Source organism: Diospyros lotus, chromosome 10, assembly GCF_014633365.1.
Source record: "Diospyros lotus cultivar Yz01 chromosome 10, ASM1463336v1, whole genome shotgun sequence".
NCBI lineage: Eukaryota > Viridiplantae > Streptophyta > Magnoliopsida > Ericales > Ebenaceae > Diospyros > Diospyros lotus.
Genome location: NC_068347.1, coordinates 27,802,766 through 27,825,109, shown reverse-complemented (window position 1 = coordinate 27,825,109; position 22,344 = coordinate 27,802,766). Strand labels below are relative to the sequence as shown.

Here is a 22,344-nt window from a genome sequence, read left to right as displayed (position 1 = left end):
TCACTATATATATATATATCTTCATAAATAAAAATGAAATTATTTATAATAAGTTATATCACACCATTCAAATAATTTAACCAAATGAAAAGAATTCTAATAAATGCATTTATGAGGATGATCCATGAAATACGAATTCTTAAACTTAATATAATTCATATATATATATATATATCATGTACCTATAGCTTTAGAAACATTTTTCTTTTAAGATTTAATGACTTTAAATAAAGATTATTAATGGAATTTAAGCAATCCATCCCTTTTTTATTTGTGGGAAATTTTTTATGAATGTAATAAAAAAGTTGTATAAAATTTATGATTTTATACAATCACCCATTAATTATATATATATATATTGGTAGATATAAATTATATATATATATATATTTATAGAATTGAGACATAAGCATAACTATTAGCTACATACTAAATAACAGTTAGAAGTGATTCCAACCAAATACTCTCTGATAGGAAGAAACGTAATGTCGCCGTCGGTGACGGCGGAACGAGACTTAACAAACAGCTACGGCGACACGAGATCATGGCCGTCGATCGTTCCTACTTGGAAGCGAACTTGAGGACGTCCGTCTCGGAACCAAGATACTGAAACGGGAATCGATGGGCCGACGAAGAACCCACGTGATCAAGAGCTTGCGCCGCCGCTGCGGCGTTATTCTGATGGGAAGTAGAAGCCAGAAGCTTGTCCAAGAATGACCACTCGCCGTTAAACCTCTCGTGGTGGTGGTGGAGGAGTCCGCCGTAGCCGGAGGACGTCAGTCGCAGCAGGCTCTGGGAACAGTCTACGTCCATGGTGTGGAACATTGCCGGAGGCAGAAAAGACGGGTGGACGGCGGATTCGGTGCTGAGTAGTTGGGGCAGGTGCATGGATCCGTTGAAGCTGCAGTCGTAGAGAGCGGCGCCTGTATGGAGGTTGTGTTTGGGGTCCGGCGGGGCTGTGGCGGCTGCTGCCCTCGTGTGATCGGCGAAGTGGTCTTCTCCGGCGGCTTCTGGCTGGAAGCCCCTCGTTTGGATCTTCTTCTTGAACACTCTGCAAACCACCCAGCCATCTTCCTGCTTCAACACCCGCCATAGGAGAAGCTCTTAGTGATTATGATATTAAGTTTAATTAAGTAATCATATGATTTTTCTCCTAAAATCATAAGAGAAGGTTCTATTAAATTTTTTTTATTTTTAAATTGAAATATCTACTGAACATGAGTGAAAATTAATATTTTTTAAATTAAAATATCTAAAAAAATTGCATGTTGAACCGATCTTGTTCAACCGAACAGTTGGTGGGTTGAATCAAACTAGTTCTGACTATGTGCTTCGAATCAGACCCATTCATCAAACCAATTCTCGTATAAACCCACCGATTCAATCTAATTCTCTTCATGTTTCCAAAAGAAAAGAAGAAAAAAAAAAAATCCATTGCAAATTCACTAGGGCAAACCAGGAGACGATCATGTACCTGAACTTGAGCGTCGTCGTCTTCAAGTCGATACTCGTGCATGATCCAATCGGTTTTCTGGCCATGGGGGGCGCGGCCGGTGTAGAAGACGAGGGTTTTCCTCATGCCAATCCTCTTGGAGGTGGAGCTGAGGTGAATGGCCTTGTCCCGCCCCGTCGCCTTCCAGAACCCGGCCCTGGTGGCGCGGTTAGTCCGGGTTCCCGTAGGATACTTCTTGTCCTTGTGGCTGAAGAAGTACCACTCGTTCTGAGGACCAGACCCGATTCTGCACTTGTCTGCATATCCCAAATGGATCCATCGATTTTCAGAACAAATAATCCAACGATCGATTCATCAGAAGATAGATACATAGATATACACACACACACGCATATATATATATAATGAACGAAATTAAGTAGGAACCTTTGAGATCCCAAGGCTCGAGCTTGTTGAGATCGACTTCTCGGATGACATCGAGATCAATGGCTTCGTAGGAAACCTTCTTCCTCAGATAGTAGTACAGCAACTCCTCGTCGGTCGGATGGAACCGGAAGCCTGGCGGGACTGAAAGCTGCCCGTTTCCTGGCATCATCCTCTCCCTCTCCCTCCCTCTCTGTATATATATATATGTGTGTGTATTATAATATATATATTTCGCTAGCCCCTAGCTTCTCCTGAAAATTGAGCGGGTATAAGTATGATAAGAAAATGAAAATGTGTTGTGAAGATGTAAAAGAATTAAGGCTTGCGGATTATTGCATGTGTTTGAGGAGTTTACTTGAAAGCCAGTGTGCATACATGAAGAATAGTAATAACGGGTTTTCATCATTATAAAGAAAAAAAAAAAAAAACTAGGTCTGAAGTCTGAAGACCCTTCTGCTTGAGGATCTATATATGTAAGGACAAGGTAGCTTGCATGTCGTACGTGTGTTGAGATAAATCGTTCAAATAAATTGTGATGTTCAGTAGCTACTGTTTTTTATGAGAAGAAGAGACGAACTAATTGGGTCTTCAAAGTTTTGAAAAGAAACCAAAACCCTAATTTCCCGGCCCGTGGAAAAGCAGAGGGAGAACCCGACAAACGTACGTGTAGATCTGACAAGAGAAAACGAATGAGCATGCACCTTCCATAGGAACAAAGGGAGAAAACGTCCATTTCAACAAAGAATTATTGGAACCCTCTGTAGACAAAAAAAGAATTGAAAACTATATATATATATATATATATCGACTTTCTTGTAATAAGTCCGAGAAAAATATACAGCAATGACTTGAAATAATTCTTTCTTTTCTCATTTTTTCGGAAGACCCACAAACAAGAACCCAAGACGTTCACAAGTGTTACCAAAAAAAAAAAGAAGAAGAAAGAAAGAGCAGTTGCAAACCATTTTCCCGAAGAAGAAGAAGCAGGAGAGAGAGAGAGAGAAGTGATGAAAAGACGAAAGGAGATAAAAGATATACCTGATCTGTTGGATCAAATGCTCTTCCGCCGTGACAAAGAAGGAAGCAGCTTCAACTCGAAAGCAGGTTTTGCCAATATCTGTTCTTGAAAATGGGTAGCTAGGAGAGGAGTTTAGAGAGAGAGAGAGAGAGTGAAGGTGAAGGTTAAAGATAGAATGGAACGCAAGAATCGAGGATGGGAACGGAAATAAAGAAGAAGATGAAGAAGAAGAAGAGGAGGAGGAAATATTAATTAATTTTTAAATTATATAGGAGGAAAGAGGAATAAGGGATATATTAACAGTTTGGGGGTAGTGTTGTGTTGCTAGCAATTCTCTGATTCTTGCGAGGGTACAAATGGAGACTTGGAAACTGTCGTTGAATAAGGGACCCCATCCCCAAATTCGCCTGATTAGCTGATCAAAAGCTGCCCAGCTGGCAGCTGCCCTTCCTAATTCTTCAATGTCAACACCATCATTTTTCACTTTTTAATGATCCATTGATATATATGCATATATATATATTATTTATCTCCAATTAACTAATTTCTGAATGAGGGTGATTTTTTTTTTTATGCATTTTCGAATAAATTTAGATATGGGCACAATCTATGAGGAAGAGTTGTCTTCCAACTAAATACTATCTTCCAACAATAAATTTACTTTTCAAGTCATTGCACTAAATCAAACCGTGATACTCTATATGAAATTTTAAGTATTTTATTATTGTATCATGCCAATCAAAGCTCTATTAATATTAACGATCATATAAAGCTTTATACAGAAGCCCTTATATCATTGATGTGCATATATATATATATATATATATAAGATAAACCTTTATGAAACCATTTACTAATTATCCACTCCCTAAATTAAGTGACCCAGAAATGTGTGTGTAGTCAACAATTGAGTACACATAAAACATGTTAACTTAAATAACATGTTCTTCAAGTGCATGCACGGATGTCCAGCAACAAGTCCATAGACCAAGAACTAAACTGACGTTGATTGATTTTTTTTGTCTGATAAATAACTGATGTTGATTCATTCTTGTTTCCAATTCATAGCCGGCTTCATCTTCAAACAGACCAATCAAATATAACGAAAAGGAAGGTTAAACAATTTTAGCTTTCAAACAAATACTAAAAAAATGATTCAAATTCAAAATGACTTTAACCAATTTTCCACTCTAGGCTCCATTCAAATCTAAATACAATTATCCTAAATTTTGGTCTTGGATAATGACCCTCCTAAAACCCTATCCTATGACAAAAGTCTTCTAAGAACAACTAGTATATTATCTCTTGTCGAGTTGAAAATTAACACTGTAGCTGATGCAAAGTAGCATGACCCATTCAATTAATCAGAGAAAGATAACCCACCAAAATTTTACACAATTTAAGAAATTCCACAGCCCCTAATCCTATGGTGAAGGGTAGGTAGAATTGCACGTAGGGGACGAAAAGGCAGAGTCCTGGAAGTCCGTGGGGCTAACGACGCCCTGATCCAACACATGCACTACACAATCCAAGGTCTCGGATGGATGCGCCTTAATTTCAGACCCAATTGGATTCCCACGCAACCCCCCCTCCCAGATCCCAATATCTTATTATTATTATTATTATGATCATGCAGATATATCCATCCATCTCACAAATACCCCTCTCTGATTTCAGTCCATAATTAACTAACACCAAATCATCATCCACATTCGACAGTGCCCATTTTATATGTATTTATAAACGGTGGTTCCCGGTCAAACACGGAGACTTGACCAGCCACGCAGCTGTGAAATAGCAAACTTTGCATTGGCAGAGGCTGAGCACTCCCATAACTACTACAGCGCCCTTGGTGGTGCCGGTGCCTTCACGTACACTTCGCATCATCATTAATATGAATTGAATCAAATGCACAAAGAGAAAGGAATCCTATATTCCTGCTTTGGTTTAATGGCTTTGCATCTTAACCTAACTGGCTCATCGACATGAGATTTAACTTGCATTTGCAGTATAGTTTCCGCTTTTAAAAATCCCTTTCAATGTCCACTCTCAATATCAACATGTACATTTAGTTTAGTTTAATCCTTGACAGCTAAAGCCGGGGATTCGAATTAACACCTTTCACAGGCACCCGGTTGAAGAATGCGATGAACTTCGTAGTCAGCCTTCTTTGTATCCTTTTGGCTAAGTTCTGGTGAATGAAACACCAATTAGGCGACAAGCAAATTAACTCACAGGTCACCCTCGTGCCTCGGGACAGCCAAGGTTGAGAAAGAGGCAGAAAGCTTGTTGGAACTGCCCCTATTGCTTTGATAAATTGTATTCGGCTTCTTGTTTGATGGACTCAATGTGCCAATTGCGGTGGCTACTGAGAGGGTCCAGTGTTGATATATGAAGGTTCTTGGTGTGGTACTTGTAGAGGGTTCTTCTGTGGCCGATGCTTATATATGTTATCCCTGCTGCTTCAATCAGCTGGTATAGATGGGCCTGCAGAGAGAAGCATGAATAAATAGCTATTCAGCCCAGGATGACATGTCAGAAATGAATCAAAGAACAATGAATTTAGAATTCACATCAAAACTTGTAACAAATTTGGTTTAGATTTCCCCTTTGGTGAGAAGAACAACTTCGAATCCATTGTCCTATCCCTATGTCCTGATAAAAAGGTTCTGAAATCAATAGATTGCTGGTCAGCTGCCCATGCTTAGATGTTCTAAACAAGTTCAATTGAAGAGAGACCTACTGAAACCATATAGAGATAATCGAATCCTGCCACAATAATGGTGTTCTTTCTTAGTAAGCAAGCCATTTCATCATCATAATATTCTTTTCTCGGGTCTAATTTCTATTGTTTCCCATGTTCCTCTCATAAAAGAAAGAAAAACTGAGCATGTTGTGTTTGTATACACGCACGCGCGTGTGAGACAGTTCGTTCTACTTGTGTTAATGACTAGATCTTCTAACAGCTCAGGAGGAGGAGGCTATATTTTATTGACAGTTCATTCCCAAAACTAACATGGCAGTGGTGCAACCCGTGCTCGATATGACCTTTGATGGCATGAATTATGCAGGTGTAGAATAATATTTGGAGATATATTGAGCTATAAAAATTGGAAGGTTAAGATAATAAAACATAAAAAGCAACCTTAAATTAATAAAGATAGCATTGGTAAAGCTGCGTACAAAGACTACCCTCCCCTAACCCTCTCAAAGTAGGGAGTCCCAAGCACTGAGGACGCCCTTTTTATGGTTAATATATGTCGAATCACCATCAGTCCTAAAACTTTAAGCTATGAGAAAATGAGTCTCACAATATATATCAAGTTTTCAACACTATTGCAACCATGTGGTGGACTAACCAAACTCATCATCATCGTCATCACCAACTACACCTTATCCTAACCAAGTTAAGGTCGGTGTGTTGACCAAACTAAGGTGAAAAAACAGGCAGAGATAATAATAAACAAACAAACATATATAATTAGCAACAAGCATGTGTACTACAACTTGAACCCAGATCTCCCGGAATCATAGCTCTAATATGGTACTACTACAATGTCAAGTTACCACTAATCTACAAGGCTTAAACTAATAGAAAAAAGATCCCCAATAATGTACGTCAAGCTTTTCACCAATACATCACATATTTGTATGTACAATTATGTCAGCCAGCTGTAGAGAAAGATCTGGGAAACCCAGCCATATGGCCAAGCAAATTGTCTAGCATAGCCCCATATGACCTAATAACTGCAGATCTTCTTGCTTCTTAAGATAGCTTAGAGCCAAGTGTTTCTCCAGCTGTTGAATTCTTCATTATAAAGGACTAACATGCAGTATGTAGAATTTTATAGTGGCATAGGGCCCACACAAACACCCTAACATTGCTATGGCCCCTAAAACTACTTCCATCAAGTCTATTCTCAGAAAACTGGGAAATACTTTAATAAAGAACATTAGGAACCCTAAAGGTAAGATAGCTCAAAAAATGAGATATGACTACTCAATGACCCTGCATACTTACAAGACAGAAGCATAAGAGACAAGTAGAAATAAAAGACAAATTAAGTATACATAAATACCTCATTAGCTTCATCTAAAGCACTGGTTGATTCATCCAATAGAACCAAAGATGGTTTTGAAAGCAAAAGACGTGCAAAAGCCAGGCGCTGCTGTTCACCAAGAGAAAGAACACTAGACCACTCACAAGTAGAATCCAGACTATTAAAGCGAGATAGTACATAGCCAAGGCGAACATCTTCCAAAACTTGGAGTAGATCATCAGTAGTGGGCTTTTGAGGCTTGAGACAAACATCTTTTGAGTTCAGTCCCTGCATGAAAAAAGGTGGCATACCTGTGACAACATTGAGATGCAAATGAGAAATAACACAGCGCCAGCAAGGAGGGGGTAAAGAAGAGAAACAATAATACTTCTAAACAGCATGGCTAATGTTGAATTGCCAATAAAATCAGCGAAGTAATAAAGTTATTATTTAGATAGCATTAACCAAAGGAGGCATAATGGAAAAAAGGGATCACGTAAGTCCTCCATTGCTTCAATAACAAGCAAAGATTTGTGGGACCATTCAAGTTTCTGCCTATTTTAAAAGCATTTGTCCAGTCACAGAATAAGGTTTCAGCAAAAGAGGGGGAGAAAACATGCCCCTCGTGCATGAAATTAGGACAAGAGTATCAGAAGAAGTTGAAGAAGAAGAAGAAGAAGAAGCACCCTAGCACGTGAGACAAGGATAAGGATTGTAGAAGTAGAAGAAGAAAGCAGACACCTCCCAGTATTCTTCTTTCAGTTTTGGAACTGTGCCGCCACAGAACCCCTCAAAACAAAAGCTTGCTCAGGCACAAAAGTATATTAGTTATTTAAGGTACTCCTTTTTCCCACAAATAACTTGGATACAGTCCATTTGGTACAAGTTTTTGTTTTTTGCTTTAGTTTTCGTTATTTTGAAAACATATACAAAAAATGGCATTTGATTGCTTGTTTTCATTCTCAAAAATTTGAAAACTTCTCAAGAAATGAACCCAAAAAAAAAAAAGTGTTGTCATATTTTTCGTTTTGTTCAGTGACCAAAGTTACCAAGGGCCCCATAGGGGGACACTAGACAGAGGGGTCACGGGAGGCAGGGAGAGCAGGGGAGAGAAAAGAAAAGACACAAAAATTCAAAAACAAAACTGAAGACAAACCACAACTACCAAACAATATATTAATCTTTCATATTTTAAATGAAAAAAAAAAAGGAACCCAAAAAAATGAAAACCAACACTAAAAACTCTATCAATGGCCCCCAAGTTAGGCAAATTGAAAAAATATATATATGAAATGTAAGTTTAGTGAAAATATTAGTGTGGATTATATTATGGTTAAACTTGAAAATCAAGTCATCCCAAAAAAAAAATCAGTTTTCATATCTCAAATCAAGCATCCAAAAAGATGGAGAGATTAATAAAGATATACCCATGTAATTAAGACAGGACAATTAAAATGAAAAAGTATGTATGGCTTTTTATGTGATGATGAGATTGTGTTAAAGTTAAAAAAAATTATAAGACTAACTTTGTTGTATAGCACAAATGTTGGGTAGTAAAGCAATGGCAGAGTCAGGACTTTGGCTCAAGGGGCATTACTTAGTTGCCCCCTCATCTTTTTTATTTTGGGGGGCAAGTTTATAATGAATGTGCAGCCATAAAAAAGACCATACATAAAAAATGAATTTATTCGTTATAAGATCAGAGTAATTTTTATTGAAATGTGAGAGACACAAAATCATTTGGTCATTTGTTATGAAAACAAATAGACTCCTCTGAGGAAAGGGATGGAAAGGAACACGTCTTTAACAAAAGAGGTAGAGGAAGACCAAGAAAAACTTGGTGGAAGACTCTTGGGTGTGATATGTGTTACAATGACCTCACAGAAGATATGGTCATATATAGAAATGATTGACAAGCTAGAATTCATTTACTCTAACTAACCTAGGAAAACTAATGCTTGATGTTTGCTGATGATGGCGTTGTAGAGACACACTATACAACATTGCAACACAGGCAATAATTGTACCTGCACAATAATCTTGACTTGATAAAGCAAAGCACACAAACTATTGATCATGAATTCACGTGAGGTTAACTTCAAAAAATAGATTGAATTGTGAAAAAAGATGCTACTAATTATTCAAAAGGTTGAACTTGAATCAAGACAATGAGGGGCACTCAGATGGGAACAGGAAATCAGGTCATCCAAAGAACAGACCCCTGCATATTGCAATTTGCAAAAGAAGCAAAATACAAAAAAGAAAATTCACTCTCCCAGCCATCTATCCTACTGTGTTTTAGTTTTCAATCTTTTTGAACCTGTGCTTTTTAGCTTTGCAAGTACCAGTTTCATTCAACCATTAATCCACAATCATGCGCAAGAGAAGACAGACAAGGAATAACATTGGGTGGTTGAACTTTTATATAGGCCCTTATCCTATGCTCATGCTCCACCTCCCCCAACTCTTCCACTTCCTCTCCAATTTATTTCAAAAGAGAGCTTTTAATTTGCTATCTCTCAACAAGGATCCATTAGATTAATTGGAACCTCATTAAGAAATTCAGCTAGATTAATGTACGTGTTAGACATTTGAATATAGGTATTTTGACTTTGTTGGTAGTTAGCATCATCAGCCAAACAAATTTATTTTCACATATAAATAATAGAAATGTACTTTAATAGCATAGAACAACATAAAAAGGGCATCCACCCAAACAAAAATTCCATACCAGCTGGTTTAGTGTTTTCTGGCAAAGAAACTGAATCTTCAGTCCATATAGGATAAAGAAGTTGTTGACGAAGCGTTCCCAGAACCATATAGGGTCTTTGTGGAAGGAAAAATACACCTCTATAACTTCTACAACTGGAGCTTTCAAAATCCCCGTAGGCATCATGTATGGTACTATCTTCCAGAGCAGTGACATTGGGATCTTTTGTATCTTTTGTGTAGAACCTGATTTTTCCCTTTCCGTTGCTCCAAAGACCAGCAATAGCTCTCAGCAATGAAGTTTTACCACTCCCACTTGGTCCTGTTATCTGTTAATATAGTTATAAACTAGTCAAATATTTCCTTTAATAGCAAACCAGCTAAGCACGTTACCAGTAAGACACAAGCAGAAGCCCAACCAACAGATGATCCTTCTCATATATCTTCAATGACAATTCCCTCAAGAGTGTAGCTTTATTTGATGGTGTCTGTATGGTCAAGTTCTCAATGTCAAGCAACTCTTGATGGTTGTCCAGAATCATAGATCCATTAGACTGCAAGGAGGTAGAAGTTTGCATGTTGCAGTATATAAGAACAATCTTATCCGAGGGATCAGAAAGAGGATTTGAGCTGCTGCTATCCAAAACATCATCAAATTCACCTGAAGGCATGAATGGTGTCAAAGTTACTAATCACACGTGAATCATGTTTAAATGGCACTAACTTGTAAATTATCCTTGGTTTCCTTAAAAAAAAACATAGAATAAAGTAATCCCTTCTGGATCCAAGCTGAAACCAAGGAAATTAGTGGATGACACTGACAGTTACACAGCCAGCATGCAGCCCAAAATGACCAAACAACAACAACAACATATCAAGCCTTTATCCCACTATGTGAGGTCGGCTACATGAATTCTAGACTTTCATATATTTCTGTCTTTTGACATATCTTCATTTAGATCCATACACTTCATATCAAACTTTAATGTCTCTCCCGAAATCTTCTTGGGTCTGCCTCTACCTCTTTTTTTGACTAATTGTTCCATTTCATCAACTCTCCTCACAGGAGCGTCTATTGGTCTCCTTCTCACATGACCAAATCATCTTAGTCTAGTCTCTCTCATCTTCTCATCGATTGGCACTACTCCTACCTTATTACGAATAACTTCATTTCTAATCTTATCCTTCCTTGTATGGCCGCACATCCATCTTAACATCCTCATCTCCGCTACACTCGTCTTTTGCTCATGTTGGTATTTGACTGCCCAACATTCTGAGCCATATAGTAAGACTGGTCTTATAGCTGTCCTATAGAATTTTTCTTTCAGTTTTAATGGAATTTTACCATCACATAACACCCCCGATGCATTTCTCCATTTTAGCCAACCTGCCTTAATTCTATGTGCGACATCGTCGTGAATTTCTCCATCTTTTTGAATTACTGATCCCAAATATCGAAAATGGTCTTTTCTTTGTAAGATTTGGTCTTCCAATTTTATTATAACATCATCCACTCTTGCATTCTTACTAAATTTACATTTCATATATTCTGTTTTCTTTCTACTTAATTTAAATCCCTTAGATTCTAAATTGCTTCTCCACAACTCAAGCTTAGTGTTCACTCCTTCTTTTGTTTCATCCACCAACACTATGTTGTCTGCAAATAGCATACACCATGGCACCTCTGTCTGAATATCTTTAGTGAGTTAATCCATTACTAGAGCAAATAAGTATGGACTTAGTGCAGAACCTTGATGCAGTCCTATTGTAGTTGTAAACGGTTCAGTATCCCCTCCGCATGTTCTGACCCTTGTCTCTACACCGTGATACATGTCCTTAAGGGCTTGTATCTAGGCTATTCTGACTCCTTTCTTCTCTTAAACCCTCCATAATACTTCTCTAGGGACCCTATCATAAGCCTTTTCTAGATCTATAAACACCATATGTAGGTCCTTCTGATGATCCCGATACTTTTCCATTAGGCGCCTCAGTAGATATATAACTTCCATTGTTGACCTACCAGACATGAAACCATGTCATGGTGTAAGTACTTAGAAGGGAGGATATGCCGTGCAAGTGGCATAGCCTTCACGTGTAACGGTTAGGAGTGGGGTAGTTACTTCTAGAAGAGGGGTATAATTGTAAATAAGACTCCCTTTTGGGCGGGATCCTCTATATAAAGGACCCACTTACTTGCATTGAGGCATGCTGAAATTTGAATTGAAATCATTTTGGATCTCTCTCTCTCTCTCTCCGAATTCTATCAACCTCTCCCTGAATTCTCTAGAATTCTCATGAATTCTTGAGAGTTCCCAATTAGATCCTTCAAAGATCTGACAAGTTGGTATCAGAGTAAGTCCCCAAGGAATTCAGTAAAAGGAGCGATGGCAAAAGGGACTCGAATGAAGAATCTCAAGTCGCAGATAGTTCCATTCGACAGTTACTAATCTACAAGCTCGGGTGGAATTGATGGAGATTGGATCCAATCGCAACCATGAGGCGATCATGGCGATAGACTAAAAGATGGACACCTCTCTAGGAAGTTTGGAGATGAGGTTGGATGGGATCCAAGACGAGGTGGGAGCTCAGATACGGGATCAACTGCAAAGCTTCATGGTAAAGTTTACACATCAAAATCAAGTAAGTATATCACATGATTTTCCCCCTAGAGAAAGGATAGAACCGGTTCTATCCAGTAATGGAGGAAGGAATGGAAATGCCGGGCCCTCGAAAATTGAGGTTGCCCCGAGAGAAGATGAGGATACTGATGTGAAACAGAGGTGAGAGAGACCGGTTGCAATCAATCAACCGGGGTTCCCTATGCCTAAATTGGAGATTCCCCTTATTGATGGGAGTAATCTGAGGTGGTGGGTGAGGAGATGTGAAAGGATGTTTTGCTAGTACAATATCCCTGAGGGGCCTAAGAGTAGCCTTGGCAACCACATACCTTAATGATGCGAGGGATGCTTGGTACCAAAGGTGGTCACAACCTAGATGAGAATGCCCTTGGGGAGAATTTGCGGATAAATTGTGTGAGAGATTTGGTGACAGAAATAGGAAGGATGTGGTGGAGGAGTTCAATAAACTACGACAAGAAGGGGGTGTACCAGTCTTACCAAGCACGGTTTGAGGAGTTAAGATCAATCATGGTCACTTTGAACCCCCACCTCTCATAAGCATATTTTGTCTCTAGCTTCTTGAGTGGGTTGAATGAGGAACTCCAGCCTATGGTCAAGATGCGCCACCCGAATATAGTGGAGGAAGCAGTCTAGAATGCGAGACTACAGGAGATCATGATAGAAACTATCATGAAGAAACAGAGGCAGCAGAGCAAGGGAGCCAATATGGGTCTGCAGTGCCTATAATGAAGGGGTATGGTAAGGAACTGGTAAGGGTAAATCCAAGCATGAAAAGGCTAACAGTGGTTGCACTTGGCAACCACTCAGCAAGACAGAGTGAGGACTTTATAGATCAAAGAAGATAGGTCGGGCTGTGCTTTAAATGTGGTGATCGGTATTACTCCGGACACCAATGCAAGAGACAATTACTCTTGCTGGAAAGGGAAGATGGAATCATGGAAGAAGAAGAGGAAATAGTCGAAGCAGAGGAGTTGGAAGGGGAAGATAATGAGGAGATTTCGTTGCATGCCCTCAAGGGGTTAACCAACAACCAAATCACCAAGGTGGAAGGTAAGGTGCAGGAGGGAAGCTTGATGATCCTAATTGACAGTGGGAGTACCCACAGTTTCTTGGATGAGAGCACTACCAAGAGACTTCACTGCAAGCTGACCGAAACCCAACACTTGTCAGTGACAGTTGCCAATGGCAACAAGGTGCTGAGCAACTCAACTTGCATCGGTTTTTTCTAGGAGATGCAAGGGAAATTGTTAGAGGCTGATCTAAGACCACTTAAGCAAGGGGGTTGTGACTTGGTGTTGGGGGTGGATTGGATGAAACAAGTTAGCCTTATTAGCTTTGACTTTAACCGAATGGAAATGACCTTTGAGAAGGGTGGGAAGAAGATGACCCTCACAGGCAGTACAGAGACAAGGGATTGTAAGATGATTACTGGGAGAAAGCTACAGAAGTTACTCAAGCACAAGTGGGCTCAAGTAACTCAACTGTTTTTAATCCAAGCAGTGGAGGAGGCTGAAGAAAGGAGTGAACCAAAAGGGGAGTTCCACCTAACCACGATCACTCCAAACCAAAATCAAGTAGAGGTGGAGTACTTGGGGCATATCATTTCAGGTGTTAGGGTAAGCACTGACCCGAGGAAAGTGGCAGCTATGGTAAATTGGCCCAAATCTACTAACCTGAAGGCATTAAGGGGCATCTTGGGGTTGATAGACAAACGATTTGTGAGGAATTATGGCCTCATAAGCCAGCCACTGACAAAGCTATTGAAGAAAAATGGGTTCAAGTGGGGACCGGAGGTAGAGAAGGCATTTGGGCAGTTGAAGGAGGCCATGACCAAGGCCTCGGTGTTGGGTTTACCTAACTTCAGTAAACCCTTCACCTTGGAGACCAATGCTTGTGGTACGGGGATAAGAGTGGTGCTAATGCATGAAGAGAGGCCCTTGGCTTATCTCAGCCAAGCCTTGTTACCTAGGCATGAAGGGTTGAGCATACATGAGAAGGAGTCATTGGCGGTAGTGATGGCCGTGGAAAGGTGGAGACATTATTTGGAAGGAGGTCAGTTCATCATTCGAACTAACCATGAAAATTTAAAATTTCTCCTTCAACAAAAATACCATACGCACCTTCAAAGGAAATGGATGGCCAAACTTATGGGTTTGGACTACACCATACAATATAAGAAGGGAAGGGAAAATGTGGTCGTTGATGCCCTTTCCAGATGCCATGATGAAGGTCAGGCAGCAACCCTTACTATGATAACCCCATATTGGTATCGAGAGGTAGAGGAGAGTTATGAGGGAGATAACATAATGAAGGAGTTAAGGGAGCAATTGATTTTGAATCCAAGCAACAAACCCAGTATACACTGAATCAAGGAGTGATAAGATATAAAGGAAGATTGGTAATTAGGGGCAATGAGACACTGAGAAAGAAGATATTGAGTTCCCTCCACGAATCACCCTTGGGAGGCCACTCGAGAATTCAAAATACTTATTGCAAGGTGAGGCAAATCTTCTATTGGACCCAATTAAAGAAGTATGTGACTGAATATGTAATAGCCTTTGATCCTTGCAATCGTTGCAAATATGAGACCGTAGCCCCACCAAGCTTACGACAGCCCCTGCCTATCCCTGCACAGGCATAGGAAGGTATACGCATAGACTTTATTGAGGGTTTGCCTAAATCAAAGGGAAATGATTGTATCATGGTAGTGGTGGACAGATTCACCAAATTTGCACACTTCATTGGTTTAACCCACCCTTATTCGGCCCAAGAAGTAGCCAGGGTTTTTTTGGAGCAAGTAAAGAAGCTGCATGGAATCCCCAATTCAATAGTTTCTAACAGAGACAAGATCTTCACCAGCTTATTCTGTCAAGAGTTGATGAAGGCCCTAGGGGTGAAGTTGAAGATGTCTACAGCCTACCATCCTCAAACAGATGGTCAGACTGAACAAGTGAATCAGTGTGTGGAGGGGCACCTAAGATGATTATGTTTCATGCACCCTAAGGGGTGGCATAAATGGATTTCACTTACACAGTGGTGGTATAATTCCAACCATGATGCATCGATCAAGAGGTCCCCTTTTGAAGCATTGTTTGGTTACCAACCCCCACTCCTTCCAGCAATAGGGGAAAGTACTATCGTGGCTACTATGGAGGCTTATTTGGCAAAAAGGCAAAGGGTATTACAACAACTCAAGGAAGAACTTGCATTGGCCCAAAACCGCATGAAGCAGTATGCGGATAGAAGAAGAAGTGAGAGGGAGTTTAATTTAGAAGAGAAGGTCTATTTAGAGCTCAAGCCGACCCACCTCAAGATGATTGCCCATGATCAGATAACCAAATTGAGCCCCAGGTACTATGGACCATACCTAATTCAAGCTAAGGTGCGAAAAGTGGAGTATAAGCTGAAACTACCAGAAAGTCCAAGATCCACCCAATTTTTCTTGTCTCCTTACTCAAGAGATCAGTAGGAGCACAATAGCTGGCTCCCAACCTACCCCAACTGTTAAGAGAACCGGATATGACAGTAGAACACAGCTCAATACTAGACAAAAGAATCTTGTACAAGCATGGAGCCCCTATCATATAGGTGTTGGTAAAGGGGTCCAACCTTCCCCACAACAGCAATACTTGGGAATACTTGCCTAATCTCTTAAGGCAATTTCCCTAAGTAGTCAGCCTACTTAATATTTCTTCAGGATAAGAAAAGTCTCAAGCATGGGGGAATTTGTCATGGTACAAGTACTTAGAAGGGAGGATATGCCGTGCAAGTGGCATGGCCTTCACGTGTAACGGTTAGGAGTTGGGTAGTTACTTATAAAAGGGGGTATAATTGTAAATAAGACTCCCTTTTGGGCGGGATCCTCTATATAAAGGACCCACTTACTTGTATTGAGGCATGCTGAAATTTGAATTGAAATCATTATGGATTTCTCCCTCAATTCTATCTCTCTCCCTCTCAATTCTCTCTCTCTTTCTCCGAATTCTATCCTCCTCTCCCTTAATTCTCACGAATTCTTGAGAGTTCCCAGTCAGATCCTTAAAAGATCTAACAAACCATCGCCATGATTCACAAGCCAAATTTCAAATAATACCAATCAGTATCTAAAAATTTGTATTACTTAGCTGCAGAGTAAATACGCATCTGTTATCACAGAAAATGTTGTAAATGCTTCATCTTTCCTCCTCTTTTTATAATCATCTTTCCTCCATTACCATGGGAGATTCACATAGACCATGACAAGTATAGTTGTAAGACACAAAATTAGAGAACTTCTAATTTTTGTTTTATCCATTAACAGATAACTATACTCGTCATGATGTAATCAGGGAGAACTGCAGAGAGAAATTGGTAATGCAAGGTACCTAGTCTGTCAATGACAGCTGAGAAGGCACTGATTGCTTGAAATTGGTATACAATGAGAGAAAAATCCCCAAGAATATGATTAAAAGCAGAGACAGACTGATTTATGACACCGAATTCAATCTTTCCAGAGAAATACATGGGTGCAACAACTGCAGCAGGAAGAATCTGAATCAGATATCGGTAGCCATTGGTGAAGAACTCCAGATTTCTAGAGGACACCAACAATTGCTGCAGAATTAAAGATAAACTTAAGAACATTAAATCATAATGATGTAATAGTATTTGTGAGAATGAACTAGAATGGATTTCACCGCACTGATGCCTAGAAACACAACCTATGCACATAGAAACACCATGGAAAGAGCAATAACAAACCCAACTTTCTACCAAGACTAACAGCAGCTACTAAAAAAGAGAACTTAAAGAAAAGGTTTAACATATAGAGTAAAAGCAGACAATTCAAATTAGAGACAATGTGTCTCTGGTATAAAGCTTATTGTTCTCTTCCTAATAGATATTTCGATTTACTGTTTGTACTGGAGGGGAAATCAAATACCGCAATCTATATCATTCACCAGTCACCCAATGTTGCTTACCACAATATTTTGATCATATTTATCAATTAATAAGGAGTCATTACAAAATCCAAAAGGGGAATTAGTTCAATCCAGTTTCACATAGCATTACCAACTGCATAAAGGCCTTTCTTCGTTAGACAATCTGTTTAAAATCTATTTGGCCTGGCTCAAATTATAACTCCTATGTCAAAGATGTAGTCTTCAGCAAAGGCCTCCTTTAAAATCATCTTCAGTCTTAAGTGGAGGATTTTGGAATCATAGGAAGTCTAACCCAATAAATGCCAAAAAAAAATATCAAAAGCCCAAAGTACTCCCCCATGACTTTGTACACAGACCTAATGTGTCCATATAAGCTGATGATTCATGCATGGGAATTGATGAAAGCTAAAATGATAAAGCAATGTCCCTAGTTGATTACCTAATGAATCTATACGAGTGATCTCATGCTAAGCATTCAGCGTGAATTGAATGTTGAGGAGTATAACAGCGAGTTCTATAATTTGCTAATTTACATTGAACTCAATAAAACAGGTTAACTTCTAACAACTTGCTATTTATCGGGTTGAAAATTGCTATTTGGGATGAGATGAACATGCAACCTTCTAATCTTGAAGATGCATATCCTTTAATGATTGAAGAGACTGTTGCATCAAGTCCCAAGGTTCCAGTTGCTCTCCAAGACTTGAAAATTGCCCAAATAGCTCGAACAAAGGACCAAACAAGCATTAGTTTCCAAGGACAGGCGCTAGAGTTGTTTGGGGTTCAAGTCACAGCAAAAGGGGAAGAAACCATGCACTTTAGAGCTTCAATGGGTGTTGGCAGCAACCCTACACAATATGGCCTTCACTGTTTCAATTGTCATGAGTTGGGCCATGCTTCTTATTGTTATCCTCAACATCAAGTTAATGTAGTAAGAGCTGAAGCTGAGCATAAACAGTACTTTGAATAACCCATTTATGATGAATATTTTGAAGATGAGGAGGGAGAAATTGACTTATTACCTATCCAAGGACAAAGTCTCGTTGTACAACAGGTTTATCTACTCTTAAGGTGATAAGAGCAAGAGAATTGGAGAAGACTAGCATATCTTGCATCAAGGTAACTTGTGGATGAAAGACTTGTGATGTGATTATTGATAATGGTAGTATGGAGAATATCATATTGAAGGAAACAATGGAAAAGGTAAAACTTGCTGCAAAGAAATATCCTCAATCTTACAAAATCTCATTGATGCAGAAAGATAATTAAATACTTGTAACCCCAACACGTTAGGTTAAATTTAATATAGGTGTTGTCTACAAGGATGAAGTATAGTATGATACTTTACCAATGGATGCTTGTCATATTTTATAGGGTTGGTCATCCCCATTCATTTGATTGTGATATGGAACACAATGCTAAGCCACAGGTTCCAGTTGTTACTAAATTGTTCTCTAAGACCAATAAAATTAACACAATAGAAACTTACTTAGCATAAACAAGGTAATAATCCTACACCCTATTGCCTATCCTGATTTCTTTGAATTACTCCTTCAGCAACCATGAGAGAGAGCTAGCTTAAAAAGAAAATGGGTCATTCTCACCCATTCATTTGAGCTACACTACCAAAACCATCAGTTCTTAAAAGAAATGAATGGCTAAGAAACAAGAACTCCAAGAAGTCAAATAGAAAGAATCTTCTAAGCCAAAGTACTTCTAAAGGAATATAGCCAACTATGGTATGGACATGTATCAACAAAGAGTAAAAGTAATCCATACAGTTAAATTTTCAAAAGCACTTCTGAAGCGCTGCAGCATAAGTTGCATCTCATTTTCCTCACCACCGTAGAATGCAATTGATTCAGCATTTTCTCTAATGCGTACCAACCCAAAACGGAAATCAGCTTCCTTTTTTTCTTGCAAAAAGTTTAGTGTCACTAATCCCTGAAATTGCACATGAAACAATCCCATTACATAAAGTAAATACCACCTTTAGCAGAAAGAAGCTTCACTGCAATTCCAGAACTACAACTGCAGAAACAAAGAACTTACCTTCCCAAGGAAAACACTTATTGCTGTTCCACCAATTGAATAAACAAGAAGTACAGCAAACAATGGTGGATATATACCATATAGGATGTTGCTAAAAGACACTAAATCAACAGCAGCATTGAATAGTGCCAACGAGAATGAAAGTGCCGTCCCCGTGAAGGAACTTAGATCATCAACAATCCGCTGGTCTGGATTATCAATTATTGATTGCGACTGTATTTTGTAGAATGTTTGATTTTTGAGATAGCGATCTATGTAATAGCTTGTCATCCAAGCTCTCCATCTTAAAGCAAGGATTTCTCTGGCATAGTCTCTTAACACAAAGAACTGCAAAATAACAGAGTGTGAATAGGACTGGCTGCTAAAACTTCAACATATTAATCCAACAGAACACACAGAACTATCCTTTAGTACTTTCACAGTTGCAATCAATAAATAAAATAAATCGCAATTCAATGCAATTGTTGCAAATGATACAATAATGTTTGTAAAGAAAGCCAATGGATATAATGTTCATAAAGAACATCTACATTCCACATTAGAGAGTATGTTCTAGAGCCAGGAAACCAAAAAAAATAACAGAGATTACCCTACAGAAGAAACACCAGAATGCAATTGCAGCTTCTAAATTAATAAAACTCTTTTTTGTCATGTGGTATTAACTAACAATACTATGAACAGTATCCTGTGAAGATAAAAATAAGCAGTCAGTTGTTGGTTTTTAATTGTACCAGACTGACAGATAGGAAATATTCTAAAACATGTATTGACTCTTGAGGTAATTAAAGGCTTAGAAAAGAGTTTTTCTTTTTAAATCAAATGCAATATAAAGTGTCGGGTTATGACTGATCTCAGCACAATAGCTCTATGGTTTCTGGACAACCATGAAGGAGAAAAGACTGAGCGAGGAATACCTAAAAAAGTGCAGCAATGTGCTCACCGGGATTCCACCAGCAAATCCAGCAAGGTAGTACAGCAGTTGCTTAGTGAACTGTTCTTGGTCTTTGTCTTCACGTGGATTGCAATAAATACAACAATGAATCAACCAAAAACAGTCAGATACATGTTTTGTCAGTTCTATAGTGAGGAAACAAATTCAGAGTGTTTGGCCCTTTTCTCTTATTTTCAGGCCGTTTTCTGTTTTCAGTTTTCTAAAACAATGAAAACGTGTTTACTTTCATATTTTTAAAAATATATTTTCGAAAACAAAGAAAAAATTTGTAAAGAAAACTTAAAACAACAAAAAGTCGTTTTGGTTGTTTTTATCACAAACACGTACAAAATTTTCAAAATGCGAAAAATGCTACAGATAAAAAAAAAAAACATGTTTTCAACAATTTCAAAATAGACACTCAAAATACAAAATTGAAAATGAATTCAAAATTTAAAATTAAAAACTGAAACACGATGGGAATAAGGCCTTTTCTTTTGTCTCTTTGTGATTTTACTACTGATCCCAATGCCAATAAAAAGTAATTGTCAAAACTAGTGGGTCTGTTGAATTCATGGTTAGAGTTTGCAATTGAAATAGATTCAAGCTCTATTTAGACTTTGTGTAGCTGAAACAAAACAGTGTGCCCGACTTCAAGATGAATCTGTGCCCAATCCACGCGTTCAACTTGAAGTAAATCATGAATTTAATAGGTTCGCAATTATTTTCCTAAAATAGATGTACTGATTTTGAGAGGGAAAAAACAACGAATGCGTCTGCTAGCTCATATGCATCACTAAAAATAATTAACGTTTAGCGAAGGGGGCACGTAACGAGGATAGCGTGTGCGAAAATAGCTCCAGTAACGATAACAGTATCCCTACTAGCAAGAGCATTGTAGAAGTCGCGGCCAAGGAAATTAAAACCGACACTAATGCCGGTGGTTCCAAGTGTAAGGGCAAAAACAGCAGCCAACTCCAATCTGGCTTGAACCTTATCATCCGAAAACCAATACGGCCCAGCAACCTTCCAAAACCTCCTAAAAAGCGTCTGGAGATCGGTGCCCTTCCTCTGCACATCCAGAATTCCAATCACAATGAATGCTAACAAACGGCAAGACCACATAGAGAGAGAGAGAGAAAGGACTGTGAGCAAAATAAACTGTAATATGCACAGCACCTGATCATCCGGTTGCGGAGAAGGAGACTCCACGGCGGCCGCGGAAGGAAGTGAAAAGAATGTGGACTTATCCGAGCTGCTCCCGCGACGGCGGCGGCGGCGGCTATTGCCGGGAGATGGCATGGCGGGAGGCTGAAAGTAGGTACTAGATGAGTGTAGTTGAGATCTAGGCGGCTTTTTGGTGGATATAGGAGGAGGAGAACGGATCTCGTTGGGGCAAATGAGAGGGTTTGCTCGACACTGTAACATTGTTTGTCCTCCGGAAGAAGGCGGTCGATTGCTTTACGCAGAGAACTTGCTTCAGTTGGCCAAACTGATTGGGTTGCTATTGTGTGGTGGCCAAATCCTTGCAAAAAAGCAAGAGAAATAGTGAAAAATGTCACATTTTTTCCTTTAATGTTATTTGAAGTGATAATTAAACTTTAAAAAAAATGTAAGTTCATTAAAATCTTATTTTAAAATTAATTCTAAAAATTATTGTGGTTTAATTTTTTGGCTCAAGTACCTCTTCCATTACAAACACCAGTAGTTTAATTTTAATTAACTTAATTAATCATTACTTAAATTAAAATTAAAACTACATAACAAAAACTAAAAATTTAATTAAAAAAATAATAGTCGAGGTAAACCATCATTTTCGATCGCTAAACATAAATTGAATGTGAGAATAACTAAGAAAAATATAACAATAATAACAAATAACATGAAAACTTAGGTTGCATTTTCTTTGTTGTTTTCAAATCATTTTTAGTTTTTAATTTTATAAAATAATGAAAACGTGTTCTCTTTGTTATTTTTAAAAATGCATTTTTTAAAACAAGAAAAAATTATAAAGAAAACTCAAAACAACAAAAAGTTGTTTTGAGTGTTTTCATCCAAAACAAACTCCAAAATCAAAACACATTTATTTATTTATTTATTCATATCTTATTATTATAATGGGAAAAATATGACAAAATTCATTAACTTTAAATA

The 22,344-nt window shown here is 38.5% G+C and overlaps 2 protein-coding genes across 3 annotated transcripts; both read right to left on the bottom strand.

Moving 5' to 3' along the window:
* Nucleotides 1-313: 313 nt before the first annotated feature.
* On the bottom strand, nucleotides 314-3,222 carry LOC127811459 (protein SOMBRERO). Of its 2 annotated transcripts, none has more exons than XM_052351347.1 (4): nucleotides 2,918-3,222; nucleotides 1,880-2,069; nucleotides 1,475-1,749; nucleotides 314-1,074 (listed from the first exon to the last, which is right to left on the bottom strand). In XM_052351347.1, exons 2-4 carry the CDS (start codon nucleotides 2,046-2,048, stop codon nucleotides 562-564), a joined length of 957 nt encoding a protein of 318 aa, XP_052207307.1. In that variant the 5' UTR covers nucleotides 2,049-2,069; nucleotides 2,918-3,222; the 3' UTR covers nucleotides 314-561. The 2 variants fall into 2 exon arrangements, with proteins under 2 accessions (XP_052207307.1, XP_052207306.1); XM_052351346.1 differs by having other exon boundaries at nucleotides 326-1,074; nucleotides 1,880-2,130; nucleotides 2,918-3,221.
* A 1,584-nt stretch (nucleotides 3,223-4,806) lies between these two features.
* Nucleotides 4,807-21,709, bottom strand: LOC127811458 (ABC transporter D family member 2, chloroplastic). The gene is made up of 10 exons (XM_052351345.1): nucleotides 21,370-21,709; nucleotides 21,075-21,261; nucleotides 20,200-20,267; nucleotides 19,260-19,586; nucleotides 18,987-19,151; nucleotides 16,650-16,878; nucleotides 10,066-10,307; nucleotides 9,669-9,975; nucleotides 6,977-7,248; nucleotides 4,807-5,384 (listed from the first exon to the last, which is right to left on the bottom strand). The coding sequence occupies exons 1-10, from the start codon at nucleotides 21,616-21,618 to the stop codon at nucleotides 5,199-5,201; spliced, it is 2,232 nt and encodes a 743-aa protein (XP_052207305.1). The 5' UTR covers nucleotides 21,619-21,709; the 3' UTR covers nucleotides 4,807-5,198.
* Nucleotides 21,710-22,344: the final 635 nt, after the last annotated feature.

Excerpts from the sequence above, each read along its gene's own strand:
- LOC127811458 (XM_052351345.1), bottom strand. The coding sequence starts at position 21,618 with ATGTTACAGTGTCGAGCAAACCCTCTCATTTGCCCCAACGAGATCCGT. Across the intron at positions 19,152-19,259 it reads TAAGTGTTTTCCTTGGGAAG|GGATTAGTGACACTAAACTT; the intron begins GTAAGTTCTTTG and ends GTGCAATTTCAG. Across the intron at positions 10,308-16,649 it reads AGCTGTCATTGACAGACTAG|GTGAATTTGATGATGTTTTG; the intron begins GTACCTTGCATT and ends TCATGCCTTCAG.
- LOC127811459 (XM_052351347.1), bottom strand. The coding sequence starts at position 2,048 with ATGATGCCAGGAAACGGGCAGCTTTCAGTCCCGCCAGGCTTCCGGTTC. Across the intron at positions 1,750-1,879 it reads CGAGCCTTGGGATCTCAAAG|ACAAGTGCAGAATCGGGTCT; the intron begins GTTCCTACTTAA and ends TGGGATATGCAG. Across the intron at positions 1,075-1,474 it reads ACGACGACGCTCAAGTTCAG|GAAGATGGCTGGGTGGTTTG; the intron begins GTACATGATCGT and ends GTGTTGAAGCAG.